The 20,343-nt window shown below is 46.4% G+C and overlaps 1 protein-coding gene across 1 annotated transcript in view; it reads right to left on the bottom strand.

The window, feature by feature from the left end:
- Window positions 1-20,343, bottom strand: part of ALK (anaplastic lymphoma receptor tyrosine kinase) — a 1,280,998-nt gene that overhangs the window by 61,004 nt on the left and 1,199,651 nt on the right. The window contains exon 13 of the mRNA XM_006880682.1: window positions 9,283-9,433. Coding sequence (XP_006880744.1) covers window positions 9,283-9,433 — 151 coding nt within the window. The remainder of the gene's footprint in view (window positions 1-9,282; window positions 9,434-20,343) is intronic.

Genomic DNA, 20,343 nt, shown 5'->3' with positions numbered 1-20,343 from the left:
TCTCTGAATGAAGAGAGAGAGCAGCACTTCACACACACCCACACCTCTTACTGCCTCGGTAGCTCAAAGCCTCCAAACTCCTGACCTCAGAGGAAAATAACTTTTCTTTCACTTACTAGAAACGAGCCAATAAAGCATCACATTTCCATGGAATGCTGCTGTGTAACCAGCCAGTGGACATGGCAATTCATCTCGAGCCACTCCTTATGTTGCTCCACTCAGGAGAGCTGGCAATGAGGACGAGAGGAATTGCTGGATAAATAGCTGAAAACACAACTTGTTTTATGGCATTTTGGATTTAATGATGGAAATAATTTGATATTTTTTGGAGTGGATTTAGCGTGGATGCAAGGCTGTGCATCATGGTTATAGAGGCTAACATTTCTCTTGTGAGTGTGCAGTGTGGCTCAAGGCTGGGGTGGAGGCTACTGGAAGCAGACCTGTTAACAGCCTCCCAGCAAGGATGCTAGGTGCAAGGGGGTACCTGTCAGGGCTGAGCCCAGGGTATGGGGTAATAATGGGGACTCTGGACTGAGGCTGAAGGCTGGGCAGAGAGAATACAGGGTTGAGTCTGGGGTCTTGGCAAACTCTGTTGCAGATCTTCTGGTGACAGTAAGTAAGACATCTCACCACCCTGATCTTGACTCCTCATTTGTTAACAGAAGGACTGCCCAGTCTGAGCTACTGGCTAAGAAAGCCCACCCTCTACGACCCTGCCCCTTTCTCCTCTCCTTGGGCTGGCAACATTGGGTCTTCTTCCTGTTATCCATATTGTTGCTATGTGACATCGAGTTGACTATGACTTATAGTGACCCTATAAACAATGGCTTTGAACCTTGCCTTATGCTGAGTCAACCTCACTATCTGAAAACTTACCCCATTGTTAGAGTCACTGTGCCAATCCAACTCATCCAAGGTCTTCCTCTCCTGCACTGTCCCTCCACCCTTCTGAGCATGACATCCTTCTCCAAGGACTGGCCTCTCCTGGGAACATGCCCAACATACGTAAGACAGAGTTTGAAAATCTTTCCTCCAAGGAGAAACCTGGTTCACCCTCTCCAGACCTGTTTGTTCTCTTGGCAGTCCATGTTATGTTCAATACTCTTTTCCAGCACCACAACTCAAAGCCATCAATTCTCTTCTGTCATCCTTAGTTTTGTCCAGTTCTCAGATGCATTACAAGCAACTGAGAAGACCATGGTCTGGATCAGGCACACCTTAGTCTCTAGCCTGAAAATGTTGCTGTTTGGCATTCTGGAAAGGTTGCCGACAGCAGATTTTTCTTAGCAACTTGTCTTTTGATTTCCTGGCTGTCAAGGGTGTCAAGGGTGTTGATTGCAGATCTGAGCAAGATGAAATTGTTAACAACTTTAATCTTTTTTCCATCTATCATGATGCTGTCTATTGGTGAGGATTTTTGTTTTGTTTTTAATAAAATATTTCTTTTATATTGGTTTACTTACAAAGTTCATATAAATTGTTTTTCAAACTGGATCTTTCCCCTTTCATTTACCCACCCCTCCCTCCACTCATCAAATTGTCCAACCCTATGATTAACCACCCTGCACTACCATCCTCACCCCTCTCCACCCTCCCCCTTGGATTCTCATAAATGTTCTACAATAATGGTCTTAGATAGTATTTTTCTTTATGAAACTCAGTTCACTTAGCATAATGCTCTCCAGTCTCTCCCAAGTTAGGTAGTAATTTACAAAATCATTGTTCCTGCATGCTGCATAGTATTCCATTGTGTGAATGTCATAACTTCTCAGTCCATTCAATTGTGGTTGGACATTTGGGCTGTTGTCATGTTCTTGTGATGGTGAGTAACGCTGTTATGAACATCAGTGTACAAGTCTCCATTTGTGCCCCAGTTCTGATTTTCTCAGGGTATATTCCAAGCGGTGGAATAGCTGGGTCATATGGAATTTCTACATTCAGATTTTTGAGGAAATGTCAGATTTCTGTTTTCTTTTTTTTTTTAATATAAATACAATCTGGGGACAATATTTATTAATTAAAACTATGTCTTATGCTTTACAAAGAGGCTAGTTAACAACAAAAGTATAATTGACCTTAAAATCCTCAGCAATGCTGAGGCTTCGCATCTTCTTCAGAATTCTGAAGTGTTTTCCAGGCAGGGAGACAGTGGGTGTGGCACACAAGTTCACAGGTTCAGTACCTGAAAACTGTAAAACCTGAGTTTTCTTATTGTTGAGATGCAATCCATATTGAAGGTTGCAGTCTTCTGCAGCAAATGCTTTAAGTTCTCCTCAGTTTAGGCAAGCAACGTTGGGTCATCTGCATAATGCAGGTTGATTATGAGCCTTCCTCCAATCTTGATGCCACCTACTTCTTAATAAAATCTAACCTCTTGAATGATCTATTGAAAAGGTATGGAGTAAAGATACATTCCTGATACACTCCTTTGTTGATTTTAAATCATGCAGTGTTCCCTTGCTCTGTTCAGACAACAGCTTCCTGCTCTACGTATAGGTTTCACATGAGCACAGTCAAGCATTCTGGAATTTCCATTCTTCTCAATGTCAGCCACAATTCGTTGTGATCCACAAAGTCAAATACTTTTGCATAGTCGATAAAACACAAACATCCTTATGATACTCTCTGCTTTCAGTCAGGATCTATCGGCAATCTCAAGAACAGATTTGAGGCATTGAACACTAATGAATGAAGACCAGATAAACTGTGGGGTGGTGAGGCAGGTCCAGGACCAAAAAGACACAAACTAAGCGAAAGTAGGAAACCTGGTTAAGGTAGGGTCGCTATGAGTCATCTATGCCTCAATGGCACTTAACAACAACAACAACAACAACAACAACAACAACATGGATGATTTCCTTGGTATCATTGCTGCAGGAATTCAACCTCCTGTCCAGTGACTCCAGGAGAAGGAACAGTGCTACCAGCTCTTTTGGTGAAGCAAGGCTACTTTACTGTCCACAGGGAATGCTGACAGAGACCACAGCCTTTCAAGGGTAAGACTCCCCAAACACAAAGCCTTCTCTCTTTATATAGGCTTACCAGGTAGTGGTTTGGGTCTCTTTACTACTGGCTAGTTTTTATATACATTATGATTGTTCAGTTAAACCTTTTGGGAAAAGAGTCTTTAAGTCAGTCAGTTAGGTACACAGGGAGAAAGGTCATAGGTTAGTTAAAATTCCCTCATTAGGTTTCTGTGCAGCCAACCGCAACTGCTGGATTGGTTTTTCTGTTATTTATAGCTCAACTTGTATCTCCTTTATCATATGAGCTGTTCACCTGCTCCTTGGGGTCGAGTCTGCTAAACAGGTTTCCATGTTCTCTTGAGTCTCCTCCAGTCACCTTGTATCTTCTTTCCTGCTTCCTCTCTTTCTTTCCCCTGATCTTTGAGTGCTGACAGTCTCCAGGGTTTCATCCTTGGTACTTCCCTCATCTTTACCACTGTTCTGCTCAAGATCTTGCTATGACTTACACATGTCCTTACAATGGGCTCTGGGTCCCCTCTGCTCTGATCCACGTTACCTTGGGCCTTGTCATGGATTGAATCATGTTCCCTCCAAAAGAAAGCAAATAATTGTAAAAGGATCAAGCGTAGAGTGAAACATTCTTTAATCCCATCCTAATATGGAAAGCCTTCCTGGAGTGTAGCCTGTGACATAATAGAGGAGGAAAGTGAGCTGTGAGGGTGAGACCTCAGTATCACCAAGACAGAATCGCCAGGAGTGGAGTGTGTCCTTCTCCTGGGCTCAGGTCTCTGAGAGAGGGAGCTCCTGGACTTCAGGGAAAGTCAAGACACACGAAGATGTCCAGGGACCTCTGGGCCTAAAGATACTGAAGGAAACATAGGCCATTCTTACACAACCGACAGAGAGAGAAGGGGCCTTCCCTAAGAACTGGCCCCTTGAATGCAGACTTCCAGCCTCCTAAATGATGAGAAGTAATGTCCATTTGTGAAAGCCTTCCACTTGTGATAGCTCTGCTATGACTCTCTTTTGCTTCCCCCACACCATTTTGGTGTTCCTTCAACTCCTTCAGCACACCCAGTAAGCTTCCACCTCTGGGTTTTTGCTTACACCTGACATTTCCCTCAATATTTTCCTCATTAAAACCCTGCCCTCACCACTTCCAGGATTCTGTGTAAATGCCACTTTTGCATTTGGTCTCCCATGGCCTACATTCCCCTAACTCCAGCATTCCCCTAACTTCCCCATTCTTGCTCACCTTAACCCTTTTCATCTTCAGACATACTATATAATTGTTTACTGGTTGGCGAGTGCCTCTCCCTCCTTCCTCTGCTTGAATAAACATTGCTTGAGAGTAAAAGTCTTTGCTTTGCTCACTGATGTATCTCAAGTCCCTGCAATAGTGACTGGTACAAAGCAGGCTGTCCTCAAATGTTTGTGGGATGCATTTGAATGAACTGAGAGCTGTTACAAGAATTGCTTTTTGTGGATGATGGTTGTAGTAAGATTTAACGCATGAGTCGTTCTCTAAGAAGCTGTTGTTTGAGCAGAATAAAGGAAAACTTCATGGTTTAAAATCAGGAAAGGAGTGCATCATGGTTGTATCATTTTTCCATACCTATTCAATCTGTATGTTGAGCAAATCATCCAAGGAACTGGATCATACAAAGAAGAATATGGCATCAGGGTTGGAGGGAGAGTCATCAACAACCTGAATTATGCAGATGACATAACCTTGCTTGCTAAAAGTGAAGAAAACTTGAAATACTTACTGCAGACAATTAAAAAAACTACAGCTTTCAACAGGCGTTACCTCTCAACATCATAAAACAAAAATCCTCACCACTGGACCAAAAGGCATTGTCATGGTAAATAGGGAAAAGATTGAAGTTGTCAATATTTCATTTTAGTTGGATTCATAATCAACACCCATGGTAGCAGTAGTCAGGGGATCAAAAGAAGGGTTGCATTGGGAAAATCTGCTGTCAAGGACCACTCAAAAGTGCTAAAGAACCAGAATGTAAATTTAAAGACTGAGGTACTCCTGATTCAAGCCGTGATGCTGCAGACTGAGGGTAAAGTATTTTTATAATTATAAATAATGAGATAGACTACCAGGAATGATACAGAACAGAGAGCATGGGGGCCAGCAGTTCCCATGACTGAAGGCCTCAAGCCATGCCTCTCTGGGTCTTTATTGAGAAACATAAGGAAGGTAGACAAAAGAAAATCATAAGAGAGTAGAAAAGAAAAATAAAGGATAATGGTGAAGTCTTTTTCAGATAAGGCCAAGTTCCTCTTTATGCTTTTCTCAGGAGGGAGGGATTCAGTTAATACAAACTAAGAACAATGTTGACTCTTAGGGAATGCCTTAGTGCCACAAGGTGACCTTCAGCTTGTATTAAGCCTCCTTCATTTCCTGATATATCATTTGGTCTACTATTAATAAATTTGATATTCAGCTTCCTTCACCATGATCTTTTCAATTACTTCCTATGCATCTGAAAGCTGGACAATGAACAAGGATGGCAAAGAATCAAGAAGAAATAACCTATGGTGTTGGATAAGAGGACTGAGTATTCCATGGGCTTCCAAAAAAACTTCCTCCTGTCTTGGAGGAAATACAACCAGAGTGCTCCTTAGAGACAAGAATGGTGAAACTTTGTCTCCCATTCTTTGGTGTGTTGTCAGGCGGGGCCTATCCTTGGAAAAAGACATTGTGCTGGGAAAGTAGGACAGTCAGAGAAAAGGAGGAAGACTCTCAACATGATGGATTGACATAGGGACTGTTAACAGTGGGTTGGAGCTTGGCAGATAGGGTTAGAGCAAAGTTAGGGGTGATTTTGCCTCCTTGGGGATATTTGGCAATGTCTGAGAACTATTTGGTTGCCATGACTGGGGGTTTGTGGTGCTACTGGGATCAAGTGGATAGTTGTTGTTATTAGGTGCCATCGAGTTGAGTATGACTCGTTGGGACCCTATGAACAAAAGATCTGTACCTAGTTCTATCCTGAGACATCCTCACACTTCCTGACACACAAGATCCCATTGTAGCAGTCACTGTGTCAATCCACCTGGTTGAAGGTCTTCCTTTTCTTTGCTGATCCTCTATCCTTCTCAGTGCCATGTCTTTCTCCAAAGAATAGCCCTTCCTAGAAACATGCCCAAAGTATGTGAGACAATCTTGCCTCCAAAGAGGGCTCTGGCTGCACCCTCTCCAAGACATCTCTTTGTTCTACTGCTGTCTATGGGATGCTCAGTGCTCTTCTCCAACACCAGACCTCAAAAGCATCAATTCTTTTTCTGTCATTTTTTTATTCATTGTCCAGCTTTCAGATGCATAGCAAGTACTGTCCCCTGATAATGATCCTACAATATACAGAATGACTGGTCTCTTACAGTGAAGAAATATCTGATCTCAGATGCCCTACTAACAGAACTACTGTCAAGCAGTCCTAATTTAGACATGTTTCTTCAGATGGCTTTTAAAGGAACCCAGAGTAGCAGGGGCTGGGAGGGGTGTGTGTGTGTGTGTGTGTGTGTGTGTGTGTGTGTGTGTGTGTGTGTGTGAGAGAGAGAGAGAGAGGGAGAGAGAGAGGGAAAAGAGGGGGGGAGAGAGAGAGAGAGAGATCCCCTTCCTCCCCAGGGGAAGTTTAGCAGCTGGAGCTCATTCTAGGCAGTAGATGAACTCAGGTGTAGTCAGGCCAGGGGAAAGGCAACTTCCCACACATGTGCAATTGAACCAGCAAAACTGCCAAATTCTGCAGCTTAATTCTTTTAAAGCCCACCTCTCTTTGTAGAATACCTCTCTAGATACCATTTTTTTTTCTGCTGGGGGAGAAGTGGAGAGTAAAGTATTGCCTGAAAACCACCTTTCTTTCTCCCTCTCTGATGACTTCTGAGAGGGGCTGAGGTGCCTACCACAGAGCATGTGAACTCTTCTTTCCCCCACTTTCTGTCATGCCCGGCCGACCAGCAGAAGGAGCTGCTGTCTGTCCCTGGCCGAGAATTGTCTCGGCACCAAGGTTTCACAACTCCCTTTCCTTTGCCCATGCACAAAGTTGGAGAGCAGTGGGTTGATTAATAAAATGATAAATTGCAGCAACCCAGAAGAACAAGAAGATTACAATTGAATTAAAAAAAATAAAGAAGGCGTGGGCCTGTGAAAAGACATAACTGATTACAATCCAATCAAGTAAAAGTCCTTTGCAGAAGTCAATGTAATCTTTCTGCTTAGAAGAAAGAATTGCATTAGCACTCAATAAATTCCTGTGAAAATTACAGCCAGCCTGTAATTTAATGACTTAATATATTATAGCAGGTTGGAAAGTCTTGATTATAGCTGCTAAATAAAAGTTGGAGTCTAGACATTTCTCTTGCGAAAGGTTACACCTGCTAAGCTTCTTTAGTAGCTTCGCTTTAAGGCCTGATGGGGTTGGGGTGGAGGTGGTGAGAACTCCCAAGGGCAAGTTCTTTGGGATTGGACCACTTGGGGTTGGCGGGGCTGTTTTCTGCTTCTTGCTACCTTCTTGGCTGCCAGCCCAGAGCCTGGCTTTTGAGACCTTGGAAGTTGTTGTCAGTATCATCTATGAGAAATGACTCATAGCTGACCCTCCAGTGGGTTTTCAAAGGCAGGAAGTTGTGTGAGAGGTGATTGTCCACCTTTCTCCTTCAGAGAAGCTGGTGGATTCAAAGTGCCAGCTTTTGAGTTGGCAGGTCAACTCCTTACCACTAAGCCACCAGAGATTCCAATAGCTTCTATTTATTTATTTCTAAATGGATGTTCATTCAATCGTTCATAGCTATTTTGTTTTATAACACTAATTGCAACTGTATGCTGTCCTCATCTACAACGTCTTATCAAAACCTCTCTGCATGCTCCCATTCCCTTCACCCTATGCATCCACTCCCTCATCTCTGCTCCTTCTCCCTTCACTCCCATTCCCGTCAGCCCTCCACAGTTGTTTATATCTGTTTCCTTAGCCTTTGCTTTCCCAGCTGCTCTCTGAAGTCTTCCTGGGGCAGGAGTCTGGATCCTGGGCAGGAGAGCACAGAGGACGGAGCCTGGCGGGAAGAAGCCAGCCCTGTCCTGCAGAGAGCTGAGCACAGGCCCTTGAAACAGCGCTGCTGGACCCTGCCTGGCTGGAAGCAAGCATCTGGGGGGTCGCTGCTGCATACGTAATTAGTCTCCACTCTCTTGTTCTCCCTCTTTGAAAGCCTGACATCCAGCAACCTTTCTGGACCAACAACACCCCAGTGGGGTCAGAAACCAGAATGACAGGCTGTGGAGGACACAGTCTGGGTTATTAATCAGGAAAGGGAAAACAAAAAGCACCAGAGAATCCTTGACCCGGCAAACATGGGGAAAGTAGAGCCATGGTACCTGTTCTGGACCACTCTGTGGACCTCTATATCCTCCACTTACCTAATCTGTAAAATGGGGAAATGGACTACATGGCCTTCCAGCTCTGAGTCTTTGTTTTCAAACTTTTCTAAGTTTTAATCACACAAATAGTAACACAAGAATCTTTTATTTCTACAACAATTCCTGGTAAAATAACTCCAAACCAGACCCTCCCCAGAAGGAATTCTCTAGTTTTATATAAATAATAAGATTCTAAAATGTCACTATGACATTTTCAAAACCATTTTGCTGTTATAAAAGTTAGCACGGCCTGTTTACAAAAATACCTTCTGGAGGATGGAGTGGATGGCAAACAGATGTAGAAGGTGCATACTATTTGCTTAAAAAATAATATATCAGTTTGTGTTTTTTTAATTGAACAAAAATGGTTTAATGTGGTGTTTTCCTGTTTATAATAACATGGCTAAAGGCAATGGTACCTTAACAAGAATGTTCAGGAAGAAAGTGTCAGCTTTTCCTTGTACTTCTGCTAAAGAGAAGGACCATTTGCTGGTCAAGAAACGATCTCATTTTGGGGATGACTCACAGGGAGCTCTGGTAATGGTAAGGAGTTGCACTACCAACCCAAAGGCAGATGGTTCGAATCCATCAGCTGCTTTGCTGGGCAATCTCCTCCTGTGTGATTAATCACCTCTGAAAACCCACTGGAGGGTCGGCCCTGGGATGGTTCTGACTCAACCATGTACGACCATAAACCCATACCTCAGCCTTCGCCCCAGTGGGCACGTGAAACCCTCCTTTGTACCTGCTCAAGTGGCCCTGGAAAAAGGCCCCTCCTGCTCAAGAGGTGAGTTTTAGCATCTCTGAATGGGATGAATTGGGGGTTAGTGCCCTCCCAGGAGCCTCCTGGGTGAGGATGAGCATGAAGAAGGAAGCCCTGCTCCGGGAACTTACTCTGGGACAGGCATCTTCCCCCTGCTGCCCGACCAGGATGTACAGTGTGTCGTCCTTCTCCAGGTTGAAGATGCCCAGCACAGACACGCCATGTGACCTCATCATGGTGTTCTTCCCGCCTTTTCCGCCAGCAGCTCCATAGCCCGAGATGCTGCAATAGGACAAAGTACATTGGCTTCCGCTGTGGTACGAAGATTGCCCCTCCTGCCAGCCCAGGCTGCAGAGGGCGAAGGACATACATCACCCCTGTGGTCCCTCCTGAGTGGGTCTCTCTGAATCTACCTATGAGGCCAGTAGGGAGGGATCCTTCTTCCCAAGATCAGAGAGCAAAGTAAAGGTCAGAGGAGGACATGAGGGTGCCTCTTCCCAGAGCTAGGGAGGTGAGGAAGGTGGGGGGAAGAGGAGAGAGAGACTCAACATCTGTGTGTATATTGACGGAGGTGATAGTTGCACAGATGCCTGTGGTTTCCCCATTACTTCTCCAAGTCCATAAGCAGAATCTCTCATGTGGCTGCTTACCCACTACCACAGACCCCTGAAGACTATTGACAAGTAACGTGACCATCCCATAACCACATCTATACGATGAACACTACAAGAACTTATCTCTTAGCTGAGGGAACTCTGGTGGCTTAGTGGGTAAGAAGTTGCACTGTTATCACAAAGGCAGGTGGTTTGAATCCACCAGCTGCTCCATGGGAGAATGAGGGGTAATCTCCTCCCATGCGATTTACAGCCTCTGAAAATGACCTAGGAGGTCTGCTAGTGGTCCGTTCTGACTCAAAAGCACACAACAACAACAACATCTCTTAGTTTTGCTCTTTATCCTTAGTGAGATGTGCTGCTAACTCAAAGGCTAGGCCCCTCTGGCTGTTCAAATCCACCAGCTGCTCCTCAGAAGAAAGATGGGCATCTCCTCCTATCTGATTTACATTCTCCTAAACCTGTAAACTCCATGAACTTTGATAAATGTTGATAGTTATAGAAAGGCGTCAGGTCTTTTGTTCATAAGGGTTGCTATGAGTCGTGCTTGATTCAACGGCAATCAACAACAACAACAACAACTGGAACAGAGGGCTAACTATGTGTTGACAGCAATTTGTTTTGAGGGTTTGATCTCTTAGTCTGGGTGCCTGAGTGGTACCCAGGTTGGCATGCTAGGCTGCCAGCCGCAAAGTTGGAGTTTTCACCTGCTCAGAGAAGTGTAGAAGAAAGGCCTGTGACTTACTGAAATATCAGTGATTGGAAACTTTAGGGAGAACAGGTTTACTCTGATACATGTGGGGTCACCATAAGTTGGGGGGGCACTTGGTGGCAACTAGTTGAGGCTTTTATTTTTTTTACCCCTTGACTTCCTAAGGAACCCCACTGGCAGAGTGAGTGATGTACTGAATTGTTAACTGTAAATTCATCATTGGGTCAAATCCACCAGCGATTCCGTGGGATTGCTCCTCCCATAAAGCTCTTTCTCCCTCTCATTGTGGTTGAGTTGGAATGGATTCAGAATCCTCCAGGAGGTTCCCAAGGCCATGCATCCCACAGAAGGAGACTGATCATCTTCCTCTCTTGGAGCCTCTTGCGGATTTGAACTGGGAGAGCCTTGTGGCCACGGAGTTAGGCGCATGGCTCCCTGCAGACTCAGCTGCCACCGGAGGCTTGGAGACCTGATGGGCGGTCACTGCGAATCAGCATTGACTCGGTGGCAGTGCCTTTGGCTTTGATTTGCTCCAGGAAGGTTAGGAAGATCGAGGGGATTAAGACCTGTCAAGTCTTAGCCCTGTGATAGGCACAGAACAAGCACTTAGCATCTTTGCATTCTGATTACTATCACCACAGCTATTATTATTAGCGGAAGTTGTCTCAGGAAGTGAAAAGGCACATCTTACAGTCTGCCAGGGGGTCTGAAGACAAGTTGATCCATGAGGAGCAAGTGAAGAGAGGAGTGTGTGGGCTCAGCCTGGTTATCCCCCTCCCACCAGTAACTCCTTCTGGAGCAACATGTGTGCAGACGACAACCGGCTGATCTCATAGAGAGAAAGCCCGAGTGGGGATGTGGGGTTACTTCTGCTGCCTCTTAGGTGGTTGAGAGGAAGTTAAGCAAGGAGGAGAGGGAAAGGAGCTCAGTCTGTGAACCGTATCAGACAAGCGGCATGTCTTGAAGACAGCCAGCAGGCAACGACAAATGTCTCCCTAGAGACTGGCTGTCAGGAAAAAGGGGCCGGGGAGGATGTTTCTGTCCTTGTGTATTCAGAGCCTAGGCCCTTTTTGAAAGACAAAAACAGATGCAAGCGAGCTCTGTTCACATGCACACAGAGGCTTCTCTGTCCAGCTTCCATGTGTAATCCCAGAACATGCCCAGCTTCTAACTATGTGGAGAGGCCTCCCCTCCCCACAGCCCTCTCTGCAGAGACACCTGAAAGGGGGGCTGTCTGCCCATGTGGGAGTCCTGGAAGTCAGGCCTCAGGGAGGTATGTGGAGACTCACACCTTGGTCAGCACTAATTGCAGCTTATCCCACAGAGGAGTCTTTGTGAGGCTGTATATGGGAAGAGGCCTGAGATAGATACCAGGCAGGACTCACAAAGGACCTAAGCAGATGGGCCATGGTGAGGAAAAGAGAAATCTCTGAAAAACCAGTTGCCACTAACTCTTCTGACTCATGGTGACCCTGAGTGTGTCAGAATAGAGCTGGGTTTCTAATAGCTGGGTTTCTGGAAGTACATCACTAGGCCTTTCCTCCAAGGTGCTTCTGGTGGAGATGAACCGAGTTACTCGAGTTACTCGCTGAGTGTGTTACTGTTATCAGGTCCTCTAATCTTACCATGGATACCCATAGGGATGAGACAAAGCTAAGGGGCCAGAGACCCCAAGGTGCTGTGAAAGGAGTGGACTAGTTGTGAATAGTACCAGAGTACCAGCTACGTCAGCAATAAAAGAAGAAGAATTACATATCCTTTTTCAAATTCATAGTGAGAAGGTTCAATGGCAAAAGGAGTCACCAGGGGAAGAGCTGCAAATCTCCTTGCAAAGCTAAGGCTGTCAGATGCTCAGGCCCCGGAGGCCCAGGACACCAAGGTGCTTGGAGGCAGAGACAGCAGGGGTCCTGACTTTTGGGGGAGGGCAGTTATCAGTTATCTGAAGACAGCTTTTCAGAGCAATTAGTGGGTAAGTGAGAATTCAAAGTAAGGGCCATGGGGCCAGGGCTTGAGTGAGCTGAGGTGAAGAGGCAGGAAATCCTCTGAGTATGTCTGGTTGCAGCTAGGTTGTGGAAATACACTCGGTTGTCGGGCGTAGGGTGGGGGTTATCAGATGAGAGGGCAGTTGGGCCAGTCATGGAGTGTCCTACAGTGTTCCGAGAGCGAAGGCAGATTTACGTGCATGTGTTGTCACCACTTCCATGACCACAAATAGCCATAAACAACCAACTCAATCCAAGGCTGTTGAGTTGGAATTGACTCATGCATAGCTGACCCTCCAGCGGGTTTTCAGAGGCTGTCAATTGCATGGGAAGAGATCGCTCATCCTTTAGCTCCCGGGGGGGGGGGGGGCGTGTCTGGTGGCCTAGTGGGTAAGGAGTTGCACTACCAACTCAAAGTCAGGTGGTTTGAATCTACCAGTTGCTCTAAGGAAGAAAGTAGGAGCAATTTTCTTCCATGCAATTGGCAGCCTCTGAAAGCTTGCTGGTGGGTCAGCTGTGAGTTGGTTCCAACTGGAGTATAATAAGCTTTTTAGTCATTTAACAGTAGCTGTTATCCATCACATTTGTCAGAGGAGAAAATGGAGGTTAAGAGAGGTTAAGTGACTGGTCTGAGGCCACCCAGTTGGCATATGGTCCAGCCCCACACATTGCCCCTCACCGAGGCCATTTCGAGGCTTCTTGTTCCCGCTGGTGAGCTAAGGAATTGCCACCCCATCGCAGTCCCTTCAGACCACACGGTAAGTAGTCCTGATTCACAAGAAATGGGGAGGGCCACAAAGAGAACTTAAAAAAAAATGGAAGAAAAGAAGTTTATTGATAAAAAGTTAAATAAAGTCACAACTGAAACAAAACCACTGCCACCAAGTTAATTTTGCCTTCTGGTCACCCTCTCTTTTCTGGGCTGTAAATCCTAACAGGAAGGGATGGCCTCATTTTTCTCCTGCAGAGCAGCTGATTGAGCACGATCTTTCAGTTAGCAATCAGACATCTAACCTACTATGTCCCTAAGGCTCCCTAAGAGTTAACAGAGGCAGAATTAGTTAGCTCTGAAGAGGCACACTTGGGGTGGGGGGGACTCAGTTCATATTCAGGGGATGAGTATGAATCAAGAATGAGTTTCAGGGACTGCAGAATCTAGGGACAGCAGTGGGATGGTCTGACTCCGGCCTGCTCATGGCTCCAGGTCTGCAGAACCTTCAATAAGGAAGACTGTGTAAGACATTGCAATCCAAAGATGTTTGCTTGGGAAACTTCTTTCTTCTTGAGACAAAAGTCCCAGTCTTACCCTCTTCAGCTCCCAGGAGGGCTGGCTGAGAGGTAAGCATTATCCTTCATCTCTCTCTCGTTCTCTCTCTCTTTATCATTAGCATAGTCATTTGCATCAATCTGCATGCTTTATGAATCATTCTGAACTCTTTCACATGTTTAAATATAGCCAGATTATTATATTTCAGAAGTTGTTTGTTCTGACTCCCTTTCTCCTCCCTTTGCTTTTTCCCTCCTTCTATTTCTCCAGCTCCTCATTGAATCTGAATGCCAGTTCTCTCCTGGACCTCAAACCAGGTGCCTGGACCTAGTTGCACGCAGTGAAGTGGAACAATTCTTCCTCCCTTTGCTGAGGCCATTTGGGTGAGTCTCAGAGCCACAGATTCTCTCACTGAGAAACAGAATGAGGACAGGCTTTCCTATCCTTCCTGGTCTAAAGAGTGGATTTGGAATACTTTAATTTCAAAGTATTTGGCCAGGGCAGCTCTCTATTTTGGTCAGAAGCCAGACTTCTGTCCCTGCTGGGGCTGTGTGTGGAGCGTTAACACCATTTGCTTCTAACTGAAAGGCCAGAGAGTTGAGTTTACCCAAAGGCATCTTGGGAGAATGGCTTGGTGATCTACTGAAATCTCAGACAGTGAAAACTCTAGGGAGCACAGCTCTGGTCTGACACACATTGGTCCCTAGGAGTTCAGGTTGAGTTTTTGACTCAGTAGCAGTGTGTGTTTGTGTGTGTGTGTGTGTGTGTGTGTGTGTGTGCTTTGCTCTCAGCTCCACACTTTCAAGCTGGCTCAAAATCAGGGCTTGGACTCGTGACTAGAAAAAGGGGTCTGCATCGTCAGCCCTCAGAGGTCTGACACCAGGCTACTGGAACTTGATGTGCAACATGGAGGTAAAGCTGACTCAGAGCTGACCCTCCAGTGGGTTGTCAGAGGCAGTTAATGGCACAGGAGAAGACTGCCCATTTTTCTCCCACGGAGTAGGTAGGGGATTCAAACTGTGTGCCTCTGGGATTGATTACAATGTAGCTTCTTACCACTAGGCTACAAAACTCTTCTCAGGAGCAGAAATGAAAGCAAGGGCTTGGATGCTGACAGACCTAGCTCCAGTCCTGAGCTTTGGCACCCAGGGCAGGATGAGGATGAGGTAAACCACGCACCTCCCTCTCAGGTGCCGACTGCACTGGAGTGACCCCACAGGGAGTGAGCGCTTCTTAAATTCATTGCCCTAGGTGGCTGGCTTTCCTCACCCCCTGTCAGAGTTGTCACTAGCCCTTCAAACTTTATTCAGTATCTTTCTGTCCCAATTTCCCCATCAGTAAAATAGAGATAATAATCTATTCATTAAACCAAAATCAGGCCAGTTGTCATTTAGTTGATTCCAGCTTAAGGTGACTCTATGTGTTTTAGATTGAAAACTGTGTTCAACAGATTTCCCTGTTCCCACGCCCCCCCAACCCCGCCCACCATTGGCTCATTTTTTTTTTTCCAGAAGTAGCTCAGCTGGGCTTTCTCTCAAGACTCTGGTGGACCCAAACTCCCAACCTTTATGTGAGTTGCTCAGTGCTTTAAGCATTTGCGTCACCTAGGAACTTCTATTAGAAACAATTGCAACTGTGATTGTGACGCGTTCTGTGACCATGTCTTACTTCTCTTTAAGGGAGGTTTCTGGGAGGGAGAAGGGAGCTCGTGAAGAAAGTGCTTTCTAGAAGATAACACAGCAGGCAGAGCAGGAATAGAGCTAGGGGCCTGGGGCCAAGCTGGTCAGTATTGGTCAGCGCCTTCTGCGGCCATCTATCTCTGGAGACACTGAACAGCCTTGCTGCTTCTGAAACCCTAGGGACTTGTTAATGATGTTCCACAAACTCATGTCAGAAAAAAACAAACAAAAAATCCCCAGCCCGCTCAGATGGAATCTCTGACGCTTCGTTGCCATCCTCTGTAAACAGTTTCTTTTTGATGGCTGACGAATGACAAGAATTAATATACCTGCCACTCAAGTGGGGGAAAATGATGCTCAGTGATGCCAATTTACTGGAAATTACAAGATACCATTCGGGCCGAGCCAACGCTGTAATTTTTTTGTTTTCTCCTCATCTAACTCCATGTCCCTTGGTCAGAATGGATGTTTATTGGGTTTGCGTTTTGTATTATTGACTGTGAGCTATTGTTACCTGATGTAATTGAGTTGTGAATCTTTTTTTAAATAAAGAATTAGCAGCAAATCAAAGTGGTGGCCTGTCACAGCCTGAAATGAGAGCACAGCTGGTAGGCAACACACTGGGGTGGGGGCGTCCCTCACCTGGGAGGAAGGCGAAGGGTGCCCACTTTCAAGAAAAGGGTCCAGAGAAACACCATGCACCTCATGTCTTAATGGTGCACAAATCCAGGGCCTTGAGAGACCTGGTTCCACCTTGGGCTCTGCCTCTAATGCCCTGGGGACCTTGGGTGAACCTCTTTCCTCCTCAGGGGCCTCAGTTTCCCTGTCTGTGGGGTCCAGACAGGGTCAGTTTTGTGTATCCTACAGTCTTGCTGATAAAGCCCGTGACTGTGGGAGTGGGTACAAGGCTTGCACAGAAGGGCGCTTCTGTCTAGGTGACAATGGAGTTATTCAGAGGGTCACTGTCCAAGCCTCAGCTCATGCGCATGCAGACTAATTGTCTATGTGCCCTCACCCCCTCTGACTCATGTAACCTTGCAGCCCCAGGTGAGCAGAGCTGGATGGGGGCCCGGTGACTTCTCACTCTACAGATGGGGCCACTGTAGAGCAGAGATAACTCGCTTTCAAGGTCACACAAGTGGCAGAAGCTGGGGCCAAACTCTGTTCAGCCCACAGCCCATCAATCTCTGTCTAATCCCCCTGCCTCTGACTTAACCTGCCCCAAGCTCTTCTCAGTGCCAGCTTATCGGTACAATTACCATGGCAATTAATCATGGCCCCCCCGTGACATCTCTTCTGTCACTGTCTAGGACTTTATTGACACGGTGGAATGTCTGATAAAGTTTTCTGTCCTGTGGTTAGCCTCTGGGTTCAGCAGCTGCTCTGTGCAGGTTACGTGGCATGAGCTCTGTGGCTCTCGGTGGGGTGGGGTAGATGAAGGGCTGCCAGGTTACACACACGACTCCTCAGGGCCAGGTGAGCAAATGCCAGTGATCTGGATGGCCAGGTACAACTGTGGCCCGGCCAGCCGTGAGGCAGCGGTGAAGACCCCCTACTGGCCTCTGCGCCCTCTGGTGCTTTAAGTCTGGAGAACAAGTGGACCCTGGAGAAAACTGTCATCAGCAATGGTGGCTGCTCTGGACAAATGTGTGTGTGTGTGTGTGTGTGTGTGTGTGTGTGTGTGTGTGTGTGTGTTGGAAGTGGAAAGACTCGGGGCTGGGAAGGGTGCTGAGCCCTGGGGAGGGAGGGAGGGGGGAAGGAAGGAAGGAAAGAAGGAAGGAAGGAAGGGAGGAAGAGAAGGCAGGCAGGCTGGAGGGAGAGAGAAGATGGGAGACTCAAGAAGGATGTGCCAGGCCAGCACCTACTGAGCCTCCATCAGGTGTGTGGTATGCAGAAGCTCAAGGCATTTGGCTGCTAACAGAAAGGCTCATGGTTTGAGCCCACCAGTCCCTCTTTGGCATGCAAATGAGGCCGTCTGTGAAGGATGCACTGCCTTGGAAACTTTGCACATAGATGGTCCTACTCTGCCCTCTCCGGTCACTATGAATTGGAATCCACTTGGAAGCAACAATTTCTTCTGAGTGGTACTCTGGGCCCAGTTTTGTCATTGTCACGAGGCTGAGGGTATTGCTAGCCACCCCTGCAAATGCCCTGCAGTCTTTTCATGTCGTTACAGTGGCCCTCCTTGCTCTCGTTCACTCAGCCAGCCGCCATCGTGGGTAATTCTGCATGTTGTCCTCACTCAGACCACAGTGAGGAAATCCTCCTTTTAGCTGCCATTGAACTGGCCGTGGCTTGGGGTGATACTGTCCGGCCTGGCACTGTCTCCATGATTGATTTGAGGCTGGGACATAGCCATGCACAGGGTGCAAATTTTGGAACTAAATTGCTAGGCCTTTCTTCTTAGTCCACTTGAGTTGGGAAACGCCACTGAAACCTGTTCAACATCATTTGTTGTTGTGTATGGCTGAGTCGGAACTGGCTTCTAGTTGACTTTCCAGCAGGTTTTCAGAGACAGTAAATCACGGGTGGAGAATGCCCATCTTTCTTCCTTGGGACAACTGGTGGATTTGAACCACGTGCCTTTCAATTGGTAGTGCAACTCCTTACCGCTAAGCCATTGTAGCTGCCTTCCAGCTTCATAACAACACAAAACCCCTTCACTAACAGAGTTTTCATTGTCCCTGAGCTGCCCTGGATTGAGATTAATGTCTCCCTTCCACCTGGAATGTAAGATTTTTACCACTGACCCACTGATGCCCCCTAGATGATAGCTTAACCCTTTTCTTTTCTTCTCAGTCAAATTTTTGGAATCATAACTGTCACTCATTGTTTCTGTTTCCTTTTACCACTAAAGCTTCAAAAGCATGCAGAAGGGCTGCTTCCTTCCCCAGATCCACATCTAATTCATTTAAACAGCTCTAGGTTTTGTGCCGCCCTCCCAGTGTCTGTCTTTGCTCTGATTCCGGGCCTTTCAACCATGGCCCTGGGGATAGCAGTGGTCTTCTCTCTGCTCTCCCTGCATCCTGGCTTGTTTCCATCAACACCACACTTGCACAGGCATCAGAGGGACTGAAGGCCTGTGGGAGGTGAGATCCCGTCCTGGGACCTACATCCAGCCTCTGCCAGCCTTTCCTCCTGCAGGCCCCGACCTTCCCCAGGAACTCTCCTCCAGCACCATCACAGCACCGCTGGGGGACCACTGTTCATGCTGTTCCCTCCCCACTCTTCCTCCCCAATGCGACTCTCTCACTCTCAAGACATCCCAGGTGTCTCTGTCCTTTAGAGAGGCATTGAGTGAGGTTGTTGTTTGTGTTCTTAAGTGCCCTCGAGTTGTAGGCGACTCCTAGTGACTGTATGAACAAAAGTACTTAACACTTGTGTGACTTTTCATCCTTTCTCCAGGTTCATAGGGTTTCCGGAGGCAAGCTATTAGGGAAATGGCTGCCACTCCTGCTTCCAAGCTTGTTTTAATTTGGAAGCACCACCCAACACTGTCCACCGTGGGTAACCATTATCACATTTGACACATCAGTGTCACAGTGTTCAGCTTCACAGCAACCAAAAGTTACCTCTGTACCGCAAGTGGACACACCAGGGCTATACGACCTACAAGAATGTTTGACCAAAACCAATTAAAAACAGGCCTGAGGGTCGCGGATTAGATTCACCCACCTTTGGCTTGGTAGTATCACTTTCTGTCCAGTAGGCCAACTGGTCTTTCTCTATGTTGTGCGGTTAGGCAAGGGAAATGCTTCTCCCCTGGTCTCTGAGAGAAGTGTCATGTCTAAGCCTCCTTAAGTCCTCTCTGCATTACTCTGAAATGTTTGGTTTATTTGCTCCCTAGACGGGCTCGAGTATGTCAGAGATTGTGAGACTGGACCAGGATAGGACAGGGTTCAGATCGGTTGTTCATAGGGCTGCCCTGAGTCATACTTCCACACTTGACTCGATGGCACCTCACAACAGGTGATACATGCATGTTGTGGTTGTTGTTAGGTGCTGTTGACCTAATAGCTGACCTGCCAGCAGGTTATCAGAGGCAATAAAAACATGGGAGGAGATCTTTCTACCTAAGAACAGCTGGTGGATTTGAACTGCCTGCCTCTGCGTCCACAGCCCAAACACACATACACAGCACACACACAGTGACCTGTACCTCCATCACCTAGGGAGCTCTGTAGACAATTGCACTGTTAACCCATATGTCTCTGGAAGTTCGAATTCACCAGTAACTCTTTAGGAGCAAGATGGACAATCTCCAGATTTACAGCCTCAGAAACCCAATGGAGGGTCAGTTATGACTTGGTTCTGAACCAAAGGCAACGAGTTTGAGTTTTTTTCTCATATATCCCTGAGGAAGGGGCGCCTTAGTGTATGCAATAGTAGGTATTTGATTGTCCCCTTCCGTACACATCCTTGATGTGTATGTGGAGAAGTCACCTTGAGTAGTGACATTACCAGACATCAGATGGCAGTGAGACAGCATTAGCTGGGTACCACCTACTTTCAGGACTAGTGGACTCCACAAAGCAGGCGCTCCCACCTTTTCTAATTCTATGGATCCCTACTCACACAATACTCTGTTATGCTCTAAGCTTTGCTCACAAGATGAACTGTATTTATTAAACACTAATTAATATGGAGAAAGATCTTCCAGGAAAAGGATGTTGGATTTAACAAAACAGTAATTTTGGCTTTGAGACATTTTGATGTGTCCTAAAGAGTAAATCATTAGTCAGTTTCTTTGAGTATTAAATAATGGACCCAAATATGTTGTTACTGAAGACTGACATCTGACTATTGGCCTTGAGTCTCAGTCAGGGTCAAAGACGAGGTGAGGGTCAGGGTTATCTGTTAAGGACTTCATGTGATATCCAAACCAAAAATCAAACATCAACAGATAGCCAGAATTTTTCAGTTTTGATTCTTCTGTTT

This window comes from Elephantulus edwardii, unplaced genomic scaffold (genome assembly GCF_000299155.1).
Source record: "Elephantulus edwardii isolate Elephantulus edwardi_28Jun2011 unplaced genomic scaffold, EleEdw1.0 scaffold00009, whole genome shotgun sequence".
Taxonomy (NCBI): Eukaryota; Metazoa; Chordata; class Mammalia; order Macroscelidea; family Macroscelididae; genus Elephantulus; species Elephantulus edwardii.
The sequence above is the reverse complement of the archived record's forward strand: the minus strand, read 5'-3'. Positions and strand labels throughout refer to the sequence as shown.